Source organism: Lissotriton helveticus, chromosome 12 (assembly GCF_964261635.1).
Source record: "Lissotriton helveticus chromosome 12, aLisHel1.1, whole genome shotgun sequence".
Lineage (NCBI taxonomy): Eukaryota > Metazoa > Chordata > Amphibia > Caudata > Salamandridae > Lissotriton > Lissotriton helveticus.
Window position 1 is genome coordinate 820,181,411 of NC_136073.1, and position 25,267 is coordinate 820,206,677.

Consider the following 25,267-nt stretch of genomic DNA (forward strand, 5'->3'; position numbering starts at 1 on the left):
AGAAATGTCCATGCGTTTTTCATGTTTGTGTATTTGGTTCTATCATGAATTGTTCTTGCTGGTTCTGTGTGTCTGAAAGTTGTATTTGACAGCAGATATCCACTAATTGGTGATCCACTGTCTAAAAGGAGGGTAAGGATTTTAAACCAGACACGGTGTTATGCGTCACCACTCATTTATATATGCTATTGTTTTGTCTATGCTTTTTGTGCTTGATATACAGCAATTATATCTGATGGCTTGACATGTGTGTTTTGTGCGGTTTTTTGCATGTTTTTTGTTTTATGTTGCTGCTTATGATACTATTACAAGTTTACCTGTGTTGTGAAGGGATATACATGACGATGTGTATCCTGTACAACAGCTGGGTGAATTTGCGCAAAATTTCACAGATATGATATTTTTTCATCCTGTGAGCAAGACAGACAACACTTCACCAGTGCATGTCAAATTTGGCTATAATGGTATTTGAACAAAAATAAAAAAAGATATACAGGAAGCAAGGTTTCACCTACAGTCACGTTACTGCCCCATTTCCTGTAAGGAACAGGCAGCCCTAAATTTATGTATCCTGAATTGGATGTAAGGATAAATTATAGATCTGTGACTTTTGTGCATGGTGACCTCTTTTTTATATTACATTAGTCAGTTTTGTTCTGCTTCCTAAGTAGTGTATGGCTTTGTACCATAAAGGAAACAAGGTTTCATTTTTCTCCCTGAAGAAGGAACTGGAACATTAGCTGAGGTTACCGTATATGGTGTAGCGGCCAGCGGTAGAGTTAAATTTGTGAACTATTTCGACTTTTTGTGTATCATCCATACTCTTGGTATTGTGTCACATGCTTGACTATCACCCAAGTAATTTCTTGTTCTTCCTATAGATTTTTCTTTTGTCATTTCTCCCCTGATTGATATCACATTGTGCCTAGTTATTGGGGATTTTAGCTGTGTCCTAGTTCCATTTCCCTTTTCCATATTCCTTTCACCAGATAGCCCATTTTATTATTGTTGGTGCATTGTTCAGGTTCACACTTCCAGATTACAGTAATGTACCAGAAACCCCTATATTATGTATAATTCCCTTTTGTATGACCAGACTGGTTTTTAAGAATTTTCTTTAGGCCTACTTCATGTCCCTGATAATCTGTATTATGCGATTTTTCTTTTGAGATGTTCTAGATAAGGAATTTAGGAACACCTAGACTTAATCATTGAGAAAAAAAAATGTGTTTACCCCATTAGACGATGTCACCATGCGTAAGGACATCCATTCAGATAGAATCCCCATGTCGCTATCTACCCTTAGATGGTAGAGGATATGCTCTCATACGGAAACCCAATTGAAGAAATTAGAGGCACTGTTTTGCTTATTGCCTTTGTCTTTGTATTCTATGAGAATGAAAGTGTGTTCTAGACCAGAATTGTCTCATGGCGTATGGCCACTCCCTCGCAGATTGCAGACCACCTGCTTGCAATCCTCTTATTAAAGACAAACTGTTTTTTTTGTACTAAATTGAAGGTAACTAATAAATGTGTCCCATTTCCTACGTCACTAGGTTCTGCAGGATTAAGTCATAATAAACTGCGGACCTTTGATGAAAAGCTAATTCCCATCAGTGACAGTCCCAGCACCCAGAAAAGCAGCAAGGCCAGACAGTGATCGCCAGCGTGTCATCAGTGATATCTCCAACGTATTGTACTTGCTTCATCAAAAGGCGTTGAACATCAGAAAAGAAGGAGGAGCTGGTTTTGCCACAGAACCAGAGTTTCAGTGCAAAAGAGCGACCTGTCATGTGCTGGTAACCTCTGACAGTGTGCAGTCCCTTGAGCCCCTTGGCCTGAGTTTTGCCCCCCCCTTTTCTTTGCTCCAACGGAAAGGCAGTGCACCAGAGGATCCAGGATTGGAAAAAGGCACTACATTGTGGTACCTATGATTAAATGGAAAAGCAGCCCGAGCATCCTCTGACACTGAAAAGCGAGTGTTGGAGTCTGAAACTGTTGCTGAGTATGAAAGCCTGTTTCTCTTTCCTGATTAATAGTACTTGGGTCTGCATGAGATGATCTGTGCCCATGATCAATGGAGAGCACACTATCTGTAGTGCCTGCCGCAGAGGAGAGATATTGGTGCACTGCCTTGAGACATTGAGACTTTCAAATAAGCTGCGAGTGTTTGCCAGGAGGGCACTCCAACGGATACTGAAAAGGACCATTTTCATGAAAGGCCTGAATGAAGAGGCCCATGCGGAAGAAAACAACAGAAGAGGACTTGATGAACAATAGAAGCCTGCCGGAGAGGCTTGGACGGACTCTGGGTATTTCCCGTGCGATTGCATAAAATGGGTGTTAGGAGACTGATTTTTGCTGTTTTGCTGGCATTGTTTTAAAGTAGTATTCTGTTTAGTAAAAGCAGAATAAAGTCCATTCCCTGTGGAAGAGTATCCCTTTTCACCTCAGAGCATTGATGAGGATCACCACTGTTTCACCTGAACATATAATAAGTTACTGAAATGCATAGGAGCCATAAAAAAATGTTACTAGATAATTTTAGGATTTGCTTTCTGCTTAGAGTTGTGAAAAATGATAATTTTGTTTGTAATAGTAGTCATTACTTTCTCCTGTTGTCCATATGTTCTTAGTAACATGTTTTCTAGTATTTTTAAGCATGACGTTGTCTTTTGTGGGTTGGATTGTTTTTGCTACCCAATTGACATCTGTACCCACCTCCCAACCTATGTCTCTTCCTACTACTACTTCTTCGCATTCTTTCCATACTTTATCTGAACATGAACTGGTTAGGAGGTCAGAGTTTACTAATAATTCCTTTGTACAGCTTCTGCATCAACACCAGTTAGTAATGAACACCACTAATTGTTGGGCATGTGGTCTTAAGCCACATACTACAGATAGAGGTATTCCCTATTTGGTTCTGTCATTTAGTTACAATGGGTCTGTATGGGCATATCAGACAATGTTTATTTATGCCAACAAAGTAATAATGCCTTAGTGAAGGGAATAACGGATAATATTGACATCGATTCAGATACAGACTGAGTGATTGCCTATGTAAGGGCAAAAGGAGGGTCTGAGGTTCTGTGAATTCTGAACCCGTGGGTTCCATTTTGTGTATGGCAGCCATTTTGTGGTTGCCCTCACATAGGCCGATGATTGTGGCTGAACTAGTCTTTTAAGGACATGTACACCTTAGCTCGAGTTCATGCTGACTCCTGTTTGACCTGAGTGAACTGACCCTGTTGCCTGAAGCTGACCTTGTTAAACCAGTTCCTGCCCTTTAGCTGATCAAGATTAAGGATCAGAGCACAGGACATCATAAAGTTTTACTGCACACAAACATGCCTCATCCTACTTCTATCTGTTTCTGTTTTTTCTTTTATGGTCTATTTACGATATGGGTTGTGGTCCTTTTTATTATGGGTTTGTCCGGCTTGTCTAAAGAAGAATGTTGGGTTTGTTCAACTTGCATGTCCATGTTAGGCATTTTTGCATGCTTGCAAAAGCAAGACTGCCCCTTACTTTTATGCTGAGTTTTGTAACCCTGAGCATATATAAAGCCTCTGTTCTCTGTACTCCTCAGACTACCTCATTCAGTTGCTACGGCTTCTGTGTGACGTGGCCTCACTTATTAAATTTAATAAAGATGTATTTTCATATTTTCAGCTTCTGTGCCAAGTTCTTTTTTTATTAGTAGGTATTCCCTGAGAATGAAGACTACATTTCTTCAGGGGCGGAATGTTCTAATAACCTAAGAGCCCTATGTAGCGGGCTTACCAGCCATTAAAGGCTGGCTCCCTTGTTAAAGGTCCTCCCGGAGATATGTGTTGTGGCAGATAGCCCTGTGCATGCTAAGACAGTGTTGACTCTCAATAGCTGCTGTTCAGATAGATGGCAGCAGGTCAAAAGGAACCCAAGTTTGCGGGAATACACTCCGCAGTATACATATCCTCTTTGAAGATCCCCACCACATAAACACATAGCCCCTCTCTTTTAGTTCCTTTATTTTCATCCCCTACTCCCATGCACCTTACTAGACAACCAATCACTAAGGAGGACAGGAAGTGTTCCCTCGTAGAAGTTAGCAGCCTTCAGGGAGCTACTGATCCCTTTCTGGTGCCTCAGAGTGGGGCAACCAGATTATTTGATTTGAGAATCGGATCAGAGCTCAAAGTCTGGTCTCCATTCAATGAATATAATTCAGGCTCACTCATTCAATCTGTGAATACCTCGCTTAGGCCAGCCCTTATACCGGTAATACGTTTTTACAAGTCACCTTCTAAGTACGGCCCAGATAGACGTTAGCAGTCCCTTGGCAAGCACAGGTGTAAACTAACTTACCAGTATGGGCAGGAAAGTCAGACAGGCTGTAAACCATGTATCTCTCGTCACTCACCTGGAGGTAATGAATATTGAATAACGATCATTACGGCCAGACACTCCTGGCATAATATTAACAGCGAGTTCTGGACCCACATCCCAAAAGATGGTCACACACAAGAAATCCACATTATGTATTTTTTAAAAGGCTTTATTAAATATTAAACACATTATATGAACAACTATTATTGTAAAAATAAAAATAATGGAGAAAAGCTAAAATGTGCTGGTCACCTCTGTATCGTTCTCTAGGGAGAACAAATAAAAAAATTAAAAGCACACGTGAAAGCCAGTACCGCCTTCTTTACCCTCCGAAGGGAGATATCCTTTCCAGAGAGCAGTAGAAGAAAGTGGAAGTGGTGAGTCCCCACCAGACTGTCAGGTCTGACGGAGACAGGGAGCGAAACATGTAGGATAAAAAACCTTACGCAGGCGCATGTGGATGGTAAGCTCATGGAGTTTGAGGTGTACGTTGGTGCCATACAGCATTAAGAAGCATCAGCGCAAGGGAGTTACTTCAAGGGCAGCGTAAGGAGAGCATGAACAGTGCAGAGTTGCCAACCACCATTAGTTGTTGTGGACTCCGATATCTGCAGTAGTTCGCACTCGTCCAAATCCTGGACCTTTTCTGTGTCCCTCTTGAGGTGCCATATTCGATTAGAGTGCTTCGCAGACAAATGATGGATGGAATGCTGAATAATTCAACCCCAGTCAAGAGATCTGGGTTAAATCCATCGTTCTTTTGCTCACTATGCCACCCCAGTTTAGACCCAGCCATATGCAAATCAGTCTTGACCCTGTGCCCCATGGGAACAGTCCAGACCAAACTGCCAAGCCAGGTCCTGTCTGGACCGGAAACAAGCATCCTGGGACCGGATGCGGGCTTTCAGCTAAACTAAAGTTTATAACCAAGGTATACAATGCCTCTTAAACAAAAAAGACCAGGTTTTGGCTATATTTGGCACATTGAATATAGAGATGCGGAGCTGGCTCAATACAAATGAGGCAATATGGATGGCCGATTGAAAGCACCGGATGCACTTATCGAAACCTCAAAGAAAATCCCATGTGTTTTCTTATGTACATATGTTGGATATAGGGTAAACAGCCCAAAATATCTGCATAATACTTCAGTTGTGAAGTAAAAGCTGGCCTGGCACAGAGAGAGGGACTATTTAAACAACTGATAGTGATGCAGACTTTGTTTGTGCATGTAGAGTGATATCTTATGCACACGTCAATAAAGTAGAAGAGTGGAAGTGAAGAACATGACAGTGGGAGATATAAAAGGGCCTAATGCATTTTTATCAAAAAGGACTCATTAATTGTGTGTGATCAGCAACAATTAGCACCCATGACTCTCCTGCCCACCAAGCCTTCTGCCCACTAGATCCAGATGTCAGAAGAGCTGTCCCCTCCAGAGAGGCGCATTTCATGGGCGAGGGATGGCCCACATGGCTCCTTCCCGAAATCGATGAGAAAATCTTTGTTAATGGTCAGGCCACCCTTCACCATGTCCACGTCGATCTGAAGCATCGCTGCCCCCTCTCTGAAAAAGAGTGGAAAAGGGAAAATTAGTGAGTCTTGCTTCCAATAGGACTTTCCCTTTGCAGGCTTATATATTCCACCATTCATACATTAAAACAGGAGTTTGCCGAAACAAAGGACTTCTAGGTGTTCATCCAGGGCCTACAAAGTGAAATAAGACAACACAAACCTCCACTATGAAAACAAGCATTGGAAATGCAATAGGTCTCGCATTAGGAACGTTTGAACAATTGGTATTGTAAATGACACTTTTTTTATTTATGTGTTGGTTTTGAAAATAGCAAAAGTAATAGCTTTGTCAGTTACAATGTCAATAGTTTGAACTTTCGCAAATGTGACACCTATAGCATTTGTAATGCAATGTGTGTTGTCTTTACGTGACTTAGATGTATTGATATTGCAAATAACAATGGCTTTTAATTTTGTAAATAATTAATACTTAAATAACATTTATTGTAATTTATAATGGCAATAGCTTAAACGTTTGTAAATTAATTTTGTGAAGATTATGTTCAGTGTATTTTATTGTGACGAAAATCCAAGAACATTGCATTTGCACCTGGTGGTGGATGTGGTGGTGGTGGGTGTGGTGGATGTGGTGGTGGATGTGGTGGTGGATGCGGTGGTGGTGCATGTGGTGGATGTGGTGGTGGTGGATGTGGTGGTGGATGTGGCGGTGGATGTCATGGTGGATGTGGAGGTGATGGTGGATGTGGTGGATGTGGTGGTGGATGCGGTGGTGGTGGTGGATGCGGTGGATGTGGTGGTGGATGTGGTGGTGGTGCATGTGGTGGATGTGGTGGTGGATGTCATGGTGGATATGGAGGTGATGGTGGATGTGGTGGATGCGGTGGTGGATGCGGTGGATGTGGTGGCGGTGGATTTGGTGGTGGATGCAGTGGTGGTGGTGGATGTGGTGGTGGTGGATGGGGTGGTGGATGTGGCGGTGGATGTCATGGTGGATGTGGAGGTGATGGTGGATGTGGTGGTGGATGTGGTGGTGATGTTGGATGTGGTGTTGGATGTGGTGGTGGATGTGGTGGTGGATGCGGTGGTGGATGCGGTGGATGTGGTTGTGGTGGATGCGGTGGTGGTGGTGGATGCGGTGGATGTGGTGGTGGATGTGGTGGTGGATGTGGTGGTGATGGTGGATGTGGTGGTGTTCAGTGGGAATTTGCCGGACAATTTACATTAAGATGTTTTATACTTCATGGACATTTTCAGGGTTGTCTTTGCTTTGTTGTGAAAACTAAAGGGCAGACTCTAAAAGTATCCGATTGCAGGCGAGGAGCCCTTAACGCTGGGGGCCAGGAGCCCCTCCGGGTTCTCATAATAATCAGACACGGATCAAAGCAGCGCCTGGGCGGAAAACAAAGAGAACCCCGTGGAGACCTCCAAGCGCCTTTGATTTCAAGCAATGCCTGCTGCAGGGGTGGGCCCGTTGCGAACAGCATGGCGGAATTAATTCAATTCAATGGTGTGGCCAACAGTGATGGGGAGGGGCAGGGAGGGAAGGGGGCGAAGGGGGCAAGGGTAAATATGGACATGGAGGGGGTCGGATGAGGGAAAGAAGAGAGGATATTGAAGGCAGGGACGAATGACGTGTTTAGAAGAGAGAGGAAACGAGAAGGGAGGGCTGAAGTGAGGGGGAGGAGGAAGGGGATGAAAGGATGCTGAAAGGCGGAGTAGGAGTAGAGGTTACGAAAAGAATGAAGGAAAAGAGGTCAAGCAAAGGCATGAAGCAACTGAAGGACAGAGGGAAGGCAGAGAAGGGGGGGGGAGGAGAAATGCGACAAATGTTTTGGGTAAAAAAAAATAAGAGAGACGGAGGGAAGGCAGGGGAGGGGGGGAGAAGAAATGCGACAAATTTTTTTTTGTTGTACTTTATATTTGCCTGGCTATATACATATATTCAAGCATGTACTCCATTAGGTAGGCATGGCTGTGGAGAGGTCAGTAGCACGTCAGGCATCAGCAAACCTTTTGGTCAGATTGGGAAATTAAAACAAGTTAAAACGGTGAGCCACCGTTCTGAAAGTAAATGCGCACATGGTGTACTGCAAATGAAAACAAGCAGCTCATTAGGAGTGGTGGGGGCGGGCACAGAGAGACGTGACACGGCGGGGAGGGGGCGGAGCGGGTAAAAAAATTTGCCTGGCTATATACATATATTCAAGCATGTACTCCATTAGGTAGGCATGGCTGTGGAGAGGTCAGTAGCACGTCAGGCATCGGCAAACCTTTTGGTCAGATTGGGAAATTAAAACAAGTTAAAACGATGAGCCACCGTTATGAAAGTAAATGCGCACATGGTGTACTGCAAATGAAAACAAGCAGCTCATTAGGAGTGGTGGGGGCGGGCACAGAGAGACAAGGGGGGAGTGGATGCTGGAGGGGGAGGTGTGCTGGGAGAGAGAGTGGCGCTCTTCTGCCCCTACTTTCAAAGCTGCCTTGACGATGGGACACGGCGGGCAGGGGAGGGGGCGGAGCAGTAGCACGTCAGGCATCGGCAAACCTTTTGGTCAGATTGGGAAATTAAAACAAGTTAAAACGGTGAGCCACCATTATGAAAGTAAATGCGCACATGGTGTACTGCAAATGAAAACAAGCAGCTCATTAGGAGTGGTGGGGGCGGGCACAGAGAGACAAGGGGGGAGTGGATGCTGGAGGGGGAGGTGTGCTGGGAGAGAGAGTGGCGCTCTTCTGCCCCTACTTTCAAAGCTGCCATGACGATGCGACACGGCGGTCAGGGGAGGGGGCGGAGCGGGTAAAACAATAAATAAACACGACGGCTGGACGAGAGAGAAGGGGTGGGGGAGGAGAAATGCGACACGGCGGGCAGGAGAGGAGGGGGCGGAGCTGGGGGAGGCTGTGAGATGTGCACGCGCTTTTAAGCTCTAAGCGCATGCGCATTGAGCTTAAAAGTCACGGGCACTGCAAGGAATCGCCACGATTCCTTGCAAGTTAGTTAAAGAGTGGTTAAGCCCCCATAGTCTCGCAAGCTCGATGCGCATGCGCATCGACAGGCGAGACCTAACAAGTATCGACAAAGCCAATAGGTCTGGTCTTGTGTTGACAGTGGAAACCTATGGGCACAAAGGCCCTCATGTTAGGTTTCTCAATATTAATTTGAGTGTAAACAAAATTTTCGAGATATGCGATAGACTTCTTATTATGGTTTTTCTATGGATATAACTGATATTTCTTAAAATTTCTCTTTCTCTCTCTTGCAATTCCCTATTTCAAGTTATGATCCTAGAGTACAGCAGAGGCGGAATCTCTTACTTCACCATGTCTGGGTAGAACTGCTTGTCCCAGATGCTGATCAGGGATGTGGTGCAATACAGCCTCTTTCCATCAAAGCTGAGCTGGATCATCTGAGGTCCTCCCTGAATCTTCTTACCCTGAAACAAGAAAATAAATAGGTATTCATTAAATGGCGGGGCAAAAACTGGCCCATCTCCTCTGCTTGGGATGCAGTCTTAGAGGAAGCAAAATCAATCATTGCTGAGGCTAGGCCCCACTGATGGGCTCTCCCTCCCCAACCCCCCACCTACCACCCCAACTGCCAGTCCCCCTCACCCCGGTCCATCACCCTCACTCCGCATACTCTGCGGGCTAGATAGCCCACTTGCCCGGCCGGAGAGGAACCACTTCACTCTCCAGACTAGCTTCCACTACCTTCTACTTGTATCAGCTACTACCTCGCCCTCTCATACCCTTCCCACCACCTGTCTATGGTTACATCCACACCAACAGTCCAGAACCAGACTGCACCCCCCACCCCTAAGATCGGGGACATTCGACGGAGTAACCTATTGCTATGGGCCCTAACATCCTGGCAATGTAACCCTGGCTGTCTTGTTTGTTCTCACTGAGGTCATTGGAAAACTTTCAATAAAGCTTGTTTGAATACAAAAATGACAGGGTATAAACTGGGTCAATCTTATGTACAGCAAGAAGTGATGGACCAGTAAAGCTGCAGCGATTTCCGCAGAGCAGCATGGATATTTGAGTAGAACAGACATAATTTGGGTGGTCCACAGGCATAATTAAGTAGAAGGGAGGCATTAGAAAAATCGACTCGCATGGACAATTGAAAAGACCCATGGACAGTAATGAGCCTAAGTAGAATTGTGCATAAGAGGAGGAATAACTGTGGAACTCACTACCCAGGGACATGCGCATGATAACCCACGAACTAGCATTTAGAAAAAAACTCAAAACACTACTATTTCCTTAAAACCTCTCGATATCAGAAACTCTGATCTAGATTACCTCCGCTAAGTTTCTTCTAGCGCTGGGAAGCCTAAGGGCAGCTACGCGCTCCATAAATCCCTAAACCTAAACCGTGCAGAACCATTGTGATATTTGTGCGGAACATGGTGTGAGAAGAACATCAGGTGTAGTTGAAGAGCCCACCAGAAGTAGCTGGAAAGCACCACAAGCATGAGTGGGACGCACACCCAGTCTGACAGCATGCGTAACTGAGCAGTACCACTGGCATAATTGAGCCATATAATTGGTATAAGTGAACAGCACAACAGATACAACTCCGCAACACAGCCTAATCAAACATCACATCGGCAGGGTTGAGTAACTGGGCTACGCAATGGCCATATCTGCCCTTCAACCATCGTCATAACTGAGCAACACAATTAGCATAACTGAACTGCTCAGCTGGCATAATTAGGTGGTAACCTAATAGTGCTAAAAGCAGGCTGCAAGGTTTTAGCAGCCCCCGCCTACATATAGGGCCAACACCTTCTCACAAGATGCTCCACAGAAGCACATAAGGGTAAGAAATCTAGGGCCAGATGTAGGTAGCCAAATACCGGTTGGTAACGGCCGAAATCGGCCGTTACCGACCGGTATTTGGCTTTTGACATGTAGGTGGCTCGGAATTTACAGAATCGGTATATTTACCGATTCGGTAAATTTACCACTTCGGTATTTTTCCGAATCGGTAAATATACAGATTCTGTAAATCCATATGTAGGTGGCACAGTTTGCAGTGCCACAGGCCCCTAGGAATTCTTATTTTACCACCCAATCCTATTGGGTGGTAAAATACCGAAATCCAGTGTACATGCACATCTGTGCATGTACACCTATGCCATGTGACACACAGACATGCCCTTAGGGCATGTATGTGTGCCACATGGCACACAAGCCTGCAATTGGGGTGCTACAGGGTGTCAAACTGACACCCCGTTCCCCCTGCCAGGATTTGGTATTTACTGATTCGGTAAATACCGAATCGGTATTTCCTATTGATTCCTATGGGCTTCAAGGCCCATAGGAATCAATGGGAAATACCGATTCGGTATTTACAGAATCGGTAAATACGGAATCTTACCGAATCGGTAATTGAAAAATAAGAATTACCTACATATGCCTCCTTCCTATTTACCTACTCTTAAATACCGAATCGGTATGATTCGGTATTTAAGAGTCGGTAAATAGGAATTACCTACATCTGGCCCCATATATTTTATTTTCTGGCTTAAAAAATATTCTGATGGGATGTTCACTGGTACAGGGATATGATGGGCAATCATAGAACATAACAATTGAATTATCTTGTCTGATCTAAAACGTGTGACAAGCCTTTTTGCAGTGGTGCATTGCACCATATGGGCACTATTTTTCTATGACACAAATGCTAGTCCCCTGTGCACCCAGAGCTTAAACTAATTACCCACCTTTCCAATGGAGTATTATGAATATTTTTGTTGCTACAGAGGATACATGATGTCTAGGTACTATGATAAACACTGAAGTTCTAGGTTACTTCATGAACATTGTCCCATATTTACCTGTAAAAACCGATGGATTTGCCTGCATACTTTGAAAGATGTAATACTCTTAACCATATCACCAGAGGTTTATACCCTTGACCTAAGTTAAGAAAAGCCTATCATATAATATAGACTGCTTTTCCAGTTGGCACTGATGAATAGTTCTGGATGGGCAGAACATTCTGAATAACTGGTTAATTCCATAAAGGCAGATTAAAAGATTCAAACAACCCCGTCCTGAGCTGTGTTGTAAGTTTATAACAATATTTTAACATCTCAGCTTTCTTTGAGTGTCTTTAAAAATGAAAGAAAAGAGAAGCCTAAAGACAAAAAAATGAATTCTGCAGACACCCCTGTAGTCCATGGAGGTGTCTTTGACCTACCACCATTCTAAGCTTCCTATTTACTTAACCTGAAGTTCTCGATTGACGTTTCAGTACTTTAGCTTATGTGTTCAGCGGTGCACCCCTGTTAGCACGACTACCATTACTTCTACTGAACATTACTTTCCGTGACCGTTACTTTGTCTACCATCACTTCTACTCATTTTTTTTTTTTTTAACAATTTTTATTGCGAAACTGATACACGGCCATTTAGCCCACAACCCGGGGGTCGGGCGGCAACTTAGACACAACATATACATGTAGGCCCAACAGAGGCCCAATGCGGATAAGTATTGCCCTGTGGCCAGTCGCGCTTTTACTTTATTACAAATAAGAAAAACCTATATAACAACCCCTAATAGCAAAACAGCCTCCCTCCCCCCTCTCCCCTAATACAGCCTAACCCACCCAATAAGTCAAGGGCAAGACGACACAAATATAGGATCAAGTGTTCATGATATGAGCCGTGCGTGTCGTCTATGCTCCAGCCCCCCCCCCGCCATTAGTGCAGCAGCAGTTCAATTGTACATGTAGGAGGAAACTACGTGGAGTGTGAAGGAGTATGCGGTTAGTCTATCGCATTACAGGGACGCAGGAAGTTCTGCGGCTTCACTGTCCGTGTCACTGGGGGAATTGTGATCCCGCAGGGCTTGCACCAGTGTGTCCCATGCCTGCGCAGTGTCCAGCGCCTTTTCATTCTGTTGCCGCCTCGCCAGCTGGTAACGCAGGGTGCTCTCTCCCTCCGCCCATTTTAGGAACTCAGTGCGCCATTTAGTGCCCGTAGGACCAGCCCGTGCCTTCCAGCGGCGCGTTATTTCCCGTTTCGCCAGGATAAGACCCATATCTATAAACTTGCTGGTTACCCGCGTCTTAGGGGTATGTGGGAACCAATGCAGAAGCGCCACCGCAATGTCAAACTGGAGGGTACGTCCCGTCACCTCTTTAAGGGTGTCCCCAATCGTCGTCCAGTAAGAGGTCAAGGCAGAACAAGACCACAACATGTGGGCCAAGTCCGCCCCGATCGTCCGACATCTAGGGCAAGCCGCAGTGTCTGACGCAAAGTATTTCCGAATTTTCTCCGGGGTGAGATATGCTCGGTGCAGAACATAAATACGTGAACCAATTGGAACCTAGCGTTCCGCGAGCTCTTCCAGGCCCGACGTAGCAGCTGGGCCCATGTGGTCTCCGGGATGGGTTTCCCTAAGTCCGTCTCCCAGTTATTCTTGAGCGCCTCCAATGGAGGCAACTGCAACTGGGTCATCCTAGAATATAAGCACGTTACGGACCTCCATGGCTGCCTCTCCAAAATTCATCAGTGGATGAATGACTCTGCCCTGAAGCTCAATGGGTCAAAAACGGAGATCCTACTCTTGGGGCACAGAGAGATCTCCCTTCCCCCAAACACCTGGCCTGCCTGCCTTGGTGAACCACCTTCCCCCAAAACTGAGGTGAAGAGCCTAGGGGTATGGCTGGAGAAAGATCTCACCTTTAGGACACAGGCAAAGAAGACGGCCGGCGTTTGCTTCGGCCTTCTCAGGTCATGCAGGAAAGTCCTCCCCCTGCTACCTTTTAACTCCCGGAAACTGTTGATCCAGGGCCTGATTGTGGCCAGGCTGGACTACTGTAATGCCATTTACTTGGGAGCCCCGGAAGCAACCTTTTACACTCTGCAGAAAATTCAGAACGCTGCTGCCCGGATGCTCACGGGCACTCCAGCCAGAACATCCGCGAAACCCGCCTTGATGAAGCTGCACTGGCTGCCGGTCAGGGAGAGGGTGGTGTTTAAGGCTCTTTGCCTGGCCCACAAAACGCTTCACGAAGAAGGTCCTCCAATCCTCAAAAACTGCATCACCCCCTATAGACCGGCCAGAGCGCTCAGATCGGAACACGAAAACCTCTTAGTGGTACCGAGAGTGAAGAAAGCCCGGGCTGGAGGACGCCGATTCTCGGTGCACACAGCCAAGCAGTGGAATGTGCTGCCTCTGAAACTTAGAACGGAACCTAACCATCTTCGGTTCAGAAAGTCACTTAAAACCCTTCTTTTTCCCAAATCCTCCTAATCTCTTGCTCTGTGCCCCCGTCTGACTACTAGGTATAGCGCTGAGATACTCCCGGGTGATTACGCGCTCTATAAAAACCTTAAATAAAATTAAATAAATACGGCCTTGACCGTCCCGGCTGTCATCATCACATATTGGCATGTCAAGGACAACGGTGGCTCCTCCAACCCGGACTGCCAATACGTCTGCAGCGCCCTTGTGACCGCCGCATGCAGAAGGAAGTCCCCTCTGGAAATGTCGAATCGATCCATTAGCGTCTGGAAGGGTAGGAGCGTTCCATTGTCATACAGGTCCCCCATAGCCTGAATACCCGCTTCCTCCCAGGTGCGTAACTGGGACCAATCACCACCTTGGGGGAGCGCGGTAAGCATTCCCAGTGGGATCTCGGGGGCGTATGGGTGAATTATTCCCAACCTGCGCTGAACACGGTTCCAACACAGTCTGATGGTGCGTTCCTCCTGCGTGAGGTCCCCCACCGCCAGTTTCTGCCGCAACGCAATGTAGGAAAGGACGTGCCGGGGAACACCTAGGCCTCTCTTCTCCTCCGGTCCCCGGAACTCCCTCGCCACCTCCTGAGTGTAAACCTGTAGTTGGGCAGCTAAGTAATACGTCTCAAAATCTGGGACCGCCAGCCCCCCTCCGCCTTTGGTCTCATGAGGGTCTGAAGCGCCACCCTGCGGCGGCCCGACCCCCAAAGGAACGTGATCGCGAGTGACTTCAAATGTCTGAATTCAGCTGGCGGTATCCATATCGGTAATGTTCTGAAGTAGTAAAGGAGACGGGGGAGCGCCACCATCTTAAGCAGCGCAATTCGCCCCGCCACCGGCAGCGGTAGGGTAGCCCAGAAGGACATGCTGCCCTTCAATGCCCGGACGCAACGAGATATGTTGCCCTCCAGTACATCGGCGGATGAGTGATAAATATGGACCCCCAAGTACTTGAAGCAACTGGGCGCCCATCGAATCTCCCTCTCCGTGGTGGGCCGGGGTTCTCCGCTACGCACCGGAAACAAGCAAGTTTTCGACCAGTTCACCCGCAAGCCCGATAACGCTCCGAAAGAGGTGAGTACCGCATCGGCGGCGGCCAATGCCTCTTCAGCATCTTCCAAAAATAACAATAGGTCATCCGCATAGAGGGAAATGAACTGCTGCCCCATCACGGTCCGTAGCCCTCTGTAGTGGGCACCGGTGCGAAACGACATCGCCAGGGGCTCCACCGCCAGTGCGAACAGCAGAGGCGACAGCGAACAGCCCTGTCTCGTACCGCGCTCTACTGAGTATTGCCGGGAGATCAACGGGCCCGATTTCACTCTCGCCACCGCCGAGGCGTAAAGCACCGCGGTCCAGCGCAAGAAACCTTCCCTTAATCCGAACGCCCCTAACACCCTATGGAGGTAGTCCCATTCTAGGCTATCAAAAGCCTTCTCCAGGTCTATCGAGAGAATCATGGGTTGGGAGGTCTCAACGTGGCTATCCTCAAGCAGGCGAAGCAAGCGGCGGATGTTCATGGTGGTGTTGCGCTTGGGGATAAACCCCGCCTGGTCGTCTTGTACTAAGGAGCCCATGTGCCCCAACAATCTCGACGCCAGTATGCTGCTCAGTATCTTATAATCTACTGTGAGCATCGATAGCGGTCTGTAGGATGCCGGGTCATTAGTCTCCCTACCCGGTTTGGGCAGAGGTACCACTAGGGCTTCCCGCATCGATCCCGGGAGGTATCCCAGGTGCATTGCCTCTTTGTAGATCAGCAGCAAGCGCGGGGCGAGGAGGTCCATGTAGGCGGCGTAAAACTCAACCGGAAGTCCGTCTAGGCCCGGGGTTTTGTTGCGTGCCATCCTCTTGATGGCGCTGCGGATCTCCCCCAGCTCCACCTCCCTCCCCAGCGCCTTGGCACTTTCGGGCTCCAGAACAGGGATAGGTAATTCCTGCAGGAAAGTGTCAATGTGGTCAGCATCCACGTCTGCCCTACTTCGGTATAGTGTTTCGTAGTAGTCCGTGAAACAGTCCATGATCTCCGGTTGGGTGTAGACCTCCACTCCCGCCGCATCGCGCATGGCCACCGTGGGGGAGGAACGCCTCGTAGGATTAGCCAGCCAGGCTAGGAGCGCCCCCGATTTATCGCCCTCAGCTAACGATCTAGTGAGGAAGGCCTTGTAATCGAAGCTACGTAACCTTTCGACCTCAACTGCTACCGCCTCTCTCGCGGCCGCCATCTGCCCTCCGAGTTCAGGTCTGCCGGGGCGCCTGAGCTCCAGATCTCGGAGGGTCCGGTCTGCCTTTTCTAGGTCCTCTAATAGGACCCGGCGCACTCCCACCTTCGCAGCTATGCAGTAGCCCCTGACAACCACCTTGAAGGCATCCCATTCGGTGGCCCTAGCATCAGTCGAACCCTCGTTGTCACCGAAGTAAGTGGCAATCCTGTCCTCCAGTCCAGTTCGAAATACCTGATCCTCTAATAGTTCGGGCCTCAATCTCCACGTAGGGACGCATGGCGCGCCCGGGAGCCACCTAAGGTCGGCCAACAGAGGGTTGTGGTCGGAGATGGTCCTCGCTAGGTACTCGGATCTTACAGCCGCGGACATTACGTCCGCCGATCCCAACAGAGCGTCCAGTCGCACGTGCAACTCGTGCAGTCCAGAGTAATGAGAATAGTCCCGGGTATGTGGGTGTTGGACGCGCCATATGTCTGACAGTCCCCATTCAGCCTGCCAGTCCAGCCTACCCTTAGCCACTCGATGTGTGGGCGAGGTCTCCAGGGGGGGATGATATCTATCAAGATCCACGTCCACCACTGAATTGAAATCGCCCCCAATCAAGAGCGGTCCCGTCATGTAGTGGGCCAGTGATCCCGAGAGCGTCGCGAAGAAGGCCAGCTGGTCCGTATTGGGCGTATAGACACTGCAAATGTCCAGCTCTCTACCCCCAATTTACCCGCAATGGCGACAAATCTCACCTCTGGGTCTATCGTGTGCTTCGTCACTTGCAGTGGAACCCCCGCGCGCACCCAGATCAGCGCCCCCTAGCGTAAGCCGAATATGTGGTGTAATATAACTGCCCCCTCCATCTACGCTGCAGGGCTAAACCCTCCGCTTTCGTGAGGTGCGTTTCCTGTAGCAGCGCAATCTGAACACCCTGGCGCCTCAGGTAAGCGTGCACTTTGTGGCGTCTGGTCATAGTGTGTAGCCCGCGCACATTCCAAGTAATGCATTTCAGGTTGGAAAATTCAGCCATTATCCCACTGCTTTCCTGTTAGTCCCCCCCGTTTCCTCCAATCCAGAAAAAATACAATAATCGCACTGCACTAACGGCGTCCCATCCCTGAAACCAAAAACAGTGGAACCCCCAACCATGACAGCCTTCCCTCCCCCCCAGAATAGAACCCAGAGATTGCCCCTCAGTACCCATCCAAACCATGTTTCAAAACCAGAAAACTAACCTGTCGGTAGTCACCGCAGGTGTGCCTTATGGGCAAAGGAAGGGGCAGAGCACCGACGGGAGGGCCCTCACTTGCTCAGGCCACCTAGTGGCGATCAAGCCTAAATTACTGGCACAGGCCCCGGGCTGAACCCCAACCCACGTAACATTCAATTATTCAGCAGATTCAGTAGGGGTTGTGGCAGTCCATGCCACACAGTTCTCCCAGCGCCATCAGGAGCGACTCACCCAAGCTCACCCTTGGCCATCAAGTAGTTCTTCCGCTGTGCTTGGGGTGACCACAGGGAGGGTCACGCTATCAGCCTGGGAGTCCTCCGTGTCCGAGTGTTCTCCACCACCTCTCGTCTCCGGTTCTTCTGTCAGTGGTTCTCCCTGGGAACCTGAGATGCTGGACAGCATCTCAAGCACTTCACGCCGTTCCGCCGTTGACACCACATTAGAAGGGCGGCCAAAACCCCCCCGGCGGTTGCGGACCCTCTTAGATCTTCGTTGAAGTCCAACCTCCGCAGTGGTTTGGGAAGAAGAGGCAGGGCCGTCCTTGCCAGCCCTATAGAGCTCTAGCCAGCTGCACACCTCGTCAGGGGTGTCGAAGAATTTGGTCCTGCCATCCAGGATGATGCGGAGTCTCGCCGGAAAGAGCAAGGAATATTGGAGACCTTCGTTGCGCAGTTCACGTTTGATTGCCAGGAAGGAGGTCCGCTGGCGTTCAGTCTCATAGGTGTAATCCGGGAAAATGTTCACCTTGCTGTTGTCCACCTGGTATGGCCCATTTTTCCTGGCATTGTTGAGGAGCAGGTCTCTATCTCGAAAATGTAGCAATCTCGCCACCACTGGGCGCGGTGGCCGGCCCTGCTGAGGCGGTCTGGCCGGAACCCTGTGCGCCCGCTCCAGAGTGTAAAAGGAGGAAAGCCCCACGGGCGCTACCTCCGTCTTGAGCCAGTTTTCTAGATAGGACACCATGTCGCCATCCTCGACTTTTTCTGGCAGGCCCACCACCCTGATGTTATTACTTCTGTTGCGCCCTTCTGCCTCCTCCGCCCTCTTCTCCAGAGTATCAATTCTCGTCAGTGCATCTTTCATGACAACTGCCAACGTCTTCTGCGCCGGTTCCAGGGTTCCGATCGAATCTTCCACTTCTTTGACCCTGTCCGAGAGCTTGCCATGGTCAGCCCTGAGCAATCCCAAGTCCGTCACCACCTGGGCAATGTTCCGCTGGAGCGCCGACCTCGTGTCCGTTATGGCCGCCAAGATGTTGTCCAATTGCCGCTGTAGACTCGGGTCAGTCGGCACCTCTGGGTCCATCCGGTCACTCATGTCCGGCAGTTCGGTGTCGGAGGTGGCCTGCGCGTTCCCCTTGGCGCCCCTCGGTTTGCCCATGGTTGCCCCAAGCGTCAGCCACGAAAAGTCTTGGGCCCCAAGGAGTGGCCTCGCTCAACACCCGGGAGGCTCCTCGCTGGTCCACGATCTCGGTCCAGCCTCTGCTCTAGTTCCCAGTCAGCGCCAACTGCACGGCCAAAGGTGAAACAGCCAGGCCCCGGCCCAGGCCAAGCAATCAGCGGGCAGCTCGGTCGGATCCCGTCAATCAGGACAAGGGGCACTGCAGCAATCGGCCTCCCGTTCCGCCATGGTCGAGGCCACTTACATGATCACGTGATTCAGGCCGCTCCGTGCGCGTGAACGTCTACGCCCCAACCAGCCTTGCAAAAGTCGGGGCCTCGCCGGGAATAAAGACAGCCTTAGTGGGATGGTGGGCCCTTCACCGGTCTTCCTGCACCGTTACTGCTCACTTGCGCCTCTATCAACCACCGCCGCCATCTTGGGGCTCAGGCCCTCTCTTCCGCCCTGGTGGATCGCGTTCTCCCGGCGGTCAGCTCTAGACCCCTGTGTGTGCACTCCTCCGCTCCACAGGGCCGGTCCACGTTAGAGGCCCCCGATGGGCACAGAGTAGTAGGCGGCAGCTTCCCAGGTCCGGTGAGGGCGCAGGAGAGTTTCCCCGGCTCCGTCGTCCTGCAGTGCCCCGGGGGGACCCGTCGGGTGCGCACCACAGCCAACGAGGTCCGCCAAGCGTTGGAGGCCGCCGGTGATTCAGGCGACCGGCGCGCCCCGCGCCCCATCAGGAGTAGGGGGCCGGGGGGCAGGAGCCCTCCGGTCCCGCGACCCGCGAGGGCCGCCGAGTACCTTACGATCTCCGGGCCGGGGCGGGCGCCATGATGGACGCTGCGCCACTTGCTCCTCGGCCGCTCGGCCAGGCCCCCTCTCTGCTCCTCCGGCAACACCGAAGTTCTCCGGCCGCAGGTCACCACGCAGTGCCCTCGCACCGACCCCCGGATGAGGATCGGGGGAGCCCTGGAGCCGATATACCAGGATAAAAGCGGCTCGATCGCGGAGCCGAGCGCTCAGGCGACCTCCGCCATCGGCGCCCTAGCCACGCCCCTCCCATCACTTCTACTCATTGTTCATCCGCCCAGGGACATTATATTGACTTTGACATAGCTTCGCGCTGGAATTAAAAGGATTGGAGGTACTCTACTCAATCTACCCAGCCTGTGCTGGAGGACGTTGAACTAATGGCCATAGTCTCCGCAATGACCATCACCCAAGTAAGGGTCAGTCTAAGTCAAGGTAATTCAAGTACAGAGGTCATCGTTAAGAAGTTTTTACATGTCGACCACTTAGTCCGACCCAGATGATGTTAGACAGAGCGTTCTTCAAATTAAAACACGCTGTGGTTCCCCTTACCTCTAATAAAGATTTCTGTAGACGCAAGTATGCTGTAGGTCCCAACAGAGCACATGCACATTTTGGGTGTCATGGCACCGGCAATGTGTGTCAGCCGTGATTACTATAGCAAGGCTTTTGTGGCCTCTGTAAGGTGGGTGTTCTACAATGGACAATGTGCTTGATGTCAGATAGCTCTAGAGAGATGGACAAAGAGTAGAAAATGTTCATACAGTCAAGACATTTTGAGAGTAGAAGGGCAGATTTTCTAGCAGATCTGAAGGACAATGCCAAAGGATGTGAACTGCATGAGCAGCTCCACTGGTAGCCAGCATGAACCAGGAAGTGGTATTGAAATGTCAGCAAGTTTGCAAAAGCACACCACCGGCTAAAGTCACATTCTGAACCAACTGCATTTTTCCTACAAAACTGATGTGCTCCCAAGTACAGCCTGTTCCAAAAGTCAAGACATTAGGGACATCTGCCAGACGGGTACTCCATCACAAATGCAATGGATTACCCGGATCTTTCTGTCCGCCTTATTACAAGTGCATTATATCCTTGCGGGCCGAGCAAGTTAAGCTTATGGCTTGGAAAGTGTACAGGAATGCTGATGGGAGCTTAAATTACAATATTCACAAGTTTATGTAGATGTGTAAGTGTGTGTGTGTGTGTGTGTAAGTGTTGGTGTATATATATGTGGGTGTATAAGTGTGGGTGTGTTCATGAATGTGAGATTTACTATGTGAATGCGCAAGACTGACTTTGGAAGGTTCAGATGGGCCGTATCCCACAAAAAATACTCCTACATTTATTCTGAAGTCATCACAGGATCTATCTGTATGTGTTTACCCATAATAAAGGAGGGTGGTGGATCAGTACTAAGTTCCTGTGGCTTTCTGAAGTTTTTGGGAAGGAGATGCAACTCCTGGACTGGTCGTAATACAGGTGAAGGCAGGAAGGGTATAAGGTATGGGATATGGGACATCACATTCACTACTCATCACCCTCTCATCCTCTGTTTATGAATATAATGCTGCACCAGTGGTCATACTTCTTTTGTCCCCTCTTTGGGAGGGTAAACAACAGCCTACCTCCACAGGTCTCATTATGCTGGAGATAAGGGTTCTAAAAGAGACAAATTAACCTAAGAATGAGCAGAGCCCATGAAAGGTTGGGATGGGGCCCTTCAAACATGTTGTAGGTCTCTTTGAAGCAGATGAGACTCTTGACTCAAATAAATATTTCTCTAGACACAAATATGCCGTAGGCCTCAGCAGAGCACCTAGAGTGTATTGGTGCCATGGTTTTTGCAATGTAAAGCATCTGTGAGTAATGCGAAAGCGGCAAAGGCTTTTGTAGCCTTTCTAAGTTGGCCAGTCACATTGAACTATTATTTCTAAGAAAAACATTATTTAAGAAGAGAGTGGAAGAATCAATCCCTTTACCACAAGAATGATTCTTCTGACAATTGACTGCACTGGAGAGACTAGAGGTGTACATTCTGAGATGTTTCTTTCACGAGGTTGCTGCAGGAGCACGTTTGGCCTTCCCACTTAACCTAATCTGTTGGGCTACAAATACCACCCCAGCATCACTCTACACACAGATTTCATTTTTGGCATTTAGTCTGTGAACTGTTTGGCCCAAATTTGCAGTTGGTGAGGAGATCTTATAGTAGACAAAAACCACAGAACCTCTTGCCAGTATCAAGTGGGGAATAAGTACTTAAGCTGATGTTCAGGGACAGAGATTTTGCAAAGTGTCTCATGTTTAGACTTTAAATGAATGATAGGAGAAGATCAACTTCAGCTCGTCAGCCGTGTTTATGCATTTTCAGAGGTCGACAGATGCTCGAAGTCCACATTAGGGAACTGCTGTGAAGGATGGGGGGTAAAATGCCCTACAATGAGGAGAAACCACTAAGGTGAGTTGTTGATGCTTACCTTCAAGATGAGAAGCTCTGGCTGGCACTTAAGTTCCTCATCTTGAACCACGGTTACTGGTCCTCCTTTTGCTATGCCGGCGCCGATCCACACCTGCAACACACGATAAACTCTCAGTTAGATAACCTCTCCTCTCTACCTTCCAACTTGGCTTCTGTGCCAGTTCCTGTAGTCCACTATGCTGCATAAGCCATCACGAATAACTTTAGTAGCTTGAGCGGTCCTTAATATAGAATTTCCTACCTAGCAAGCTACAGATTTGAATACCTGAGAAGGTTATCTAACCGTCCCCCATTGTAAAAATGAGTCGCATTGGTCTGGTTCATTGGGGAAATAACCATTACAACGCAGTCATTACAACGCACTACCTTTACAATGCAGTCATTACAACGCAACATCCTTTACATCGCGTGCTATTACAACGCAGCTATTACAACGCATGTTACTACAACGCATGCCATTACAACGCATGCCACTACAACGCATGCCATTCCAATGGATGTATGACGGTACGACGCGGGCTATTACCACGCGAACCGTTACAACGCGTGTTTTACAACGCAAGTCGTTACCACGACTTGCGCTGTAGGGTGCGGACTTAGGAATAGTTTAATTTACTATTCCAACACCAGTCCCCGTGGATAGTAGGGAAGGTGTTGGAATAGTAAATTAACTATTCCTTGTCCTTGAGCGCCCTCCAGCGCAAGTCGTGGTTACGACTTGCGTTGTAAGAGACGCGTCGTAATGGTAGCGCGGGGTAACATCCGCGTCGTAAAGGATGTTCCCCCATTCCAAAGCATTATGAGGCAAGTAATGGGAAATAGTAATTTTTACCTCTACCCTATTCAACATTTAAACTACTGTTGCCATAAAAGTAGTATGCGTTGTAATGGTATGCATTGTAATGGAATGCGTTGTAAGTGTAGTTTCTAAAAAAGCATTGTGATGCATGCGTTGTAAAATCATGCGTTGTAATGGATGTTGCGATGTAAAAAAAACTGCATGCGTTGTAAAAGTTTGCGTTGTTACGTGTCCTATTCGGTTCATTGTGGGTAGTGACACGTTTCACCCTGGCTGCATAGGCAAGATTTGTATCAACTCCAATTTGTTGTTATAACACAGGCTTGACACAGATTAAAACTTTTGTTCAAAATGGGTAAGGTGCTTATTCACAGATTTTGGTAAGGCCACTACTTCTCACTCAACGCTACTGTAACTGTTGGTAACACCTTTTGAAGATCGTTGACTCGTGCAGCCGGAACCAAACATGTGTAGGCTGACAAATACAACAAACTCATAGCCAAACAATGGATATGTTTCAGCGTAAAACAGATATACAACAATAAACAAGGAACACATTTCGCACAGCAGTTAATTTAGGAACATGCTTATGATAGATATCTAAAGAATTCTACTCACCTATCCTTAGCTATAATTCCTAAGTTGAGTTTAATAATTTTGGCATAGGGTAGTGCATGGCTTTCTTTACCTTTTTTAGACTGAGTGTGCCCACTGTATGATTTTTGAAGAACAATTTATTTATAGAACTTTATAAGCCATGTTTGCCATTTAAACAATCTAAGTTACAGGTGTTACTATCATCCACTTTAATGGTGTTCAAATTACCAATTTCAGAAGGCTGAGTCATTCTTGCTGGGGATTAAATCAAACTCATGACTTGCAGGTGACTGCAGTTGTCAGCAGCATGTGTTCACCACACTGAGTCATCTTGCTGACAGCTAGCGTAAATATGGTGTTATTAGTCCAGATTAAGATCTTATTTAAGTGGAAAGTAGATCTCACGAGACATTAAAATAACTTATAAGAGGGTACCTAAATCCTGTTTAACTGAAACATAAGTTATCAAATTTTTAATGTATTAAGTTAACCTGAATCTTCTACTATTATTTGTCATTACTTGTCTAAAAATATATACATGTTTAATGTATGAATGATCTTTGTAAGCATAACAAAGACACAAACTGTGATTTGTACGCAAATCATTATTTAAGGAGCAAGAGATTTCATGTTGCTGAGCATGTCATCTAAATGGTTAAGAGCTCTAGTATCAGTATCACGCCAATACATATAGCATCAAATAATTTCACATTTATAAGAAACATGCTTTGCTTTAATAATATCTCTAAGATGTGCTAGGTGGCATGGACAACGTTTTTTACCCAACTGTTTGAAAAACTAGGTTACCTGATTGAACTGTCTTTCTGTGACAACACTTAAAGGGTGATTCAGGGGGCTATTTTTATGCAGATTCTAAAAATGTGAATTTGGAGTCATACGGGTAGCTGTTGTGACCTCCTGGGTAACACTAAAGGAGTGGCATTGTAGCTTTCCAGAGCAGTTTCAAAATCGAGATAGCTATTTTGAAAGTTGATGGCGATAATTACTTATTTTTTTTTTGTTTTGGTTCTGTTCTCTCTTCACTACCCCTAGGGAGGAACTACAGTATTGGTAGTAAAAGAATGTGTTGAGAATTTCCACTGTTTATTAGAAAGACACAAAATATGATATAATGTACTATTGGTGCAAAAAAAGCTACACAACAGTGTTTGTTTGGCGCTCTGAACAGAACATTTATAGGCCACAATGCAGGGTTCAAGAGAATATTGTGTTTTCATATCAGACACATATTTTGGAAAAGGAAATACAAGTAGTTTTATTATGTCTTTTCAATTGGGAAATATCACCACACCATGGCTGATGTATTGTAGATACATCTATGGGTGTGCAAAGATTTTGTTATGCAGTTTCAAGGAGAATATCTAGCCAACCACAACTTTGCATAGTTTGGTGCTTTTTCTATGTTTAGGTCAAGGTATAGTATTTCCAACAATCTGGCAATATTTATGTGTTTGGGCTAATTAAAGCAGAAAGGGGATTTGATGGTTTCCCGATTCATCTTAAGACCCTTTTCCGTCACAACTTTGAAAATTGATAATGTTGCTTCTTTATTTTCAGAGCAAAGGGGC

The 25,267-nt window shown here is 47.5% G+C and overlaps 1 protein-coding gene across 1 annotated transcript in view; it reads right to left on the reverse strand.

The window, feature by feature from the left end:
- Nucleotides 1-5,675: 5,675 nt before the first annotated feature.
- The window catches only part of LOC144798371 (methanethiol oxidase-like), a 73,062-nt gene continuing 53,470 nt past the window's right edge, over nt 5,676-25,267 (reverse strand). The window contains exons 10-12 of the mRNA XM_078669207.1: nt 22,281-22,373; nt 9,223-9,341; nt 5,676-5,938 (exon numbers count right to left, since the gene is read on the reverse strand). Coding sequence (XP_078525333.1) covers nt 5,776-5,938; nt 9,223-9,341; nt 22,281-22,373 — 375 coding nt within the window. The 3' untranslated portion in view covers nt 5,676-5,775. The remainder of the gene's footprint in view (nt 5,939-9,222; nt 9,342-22,280; nt 22,374-25,267) is intronic.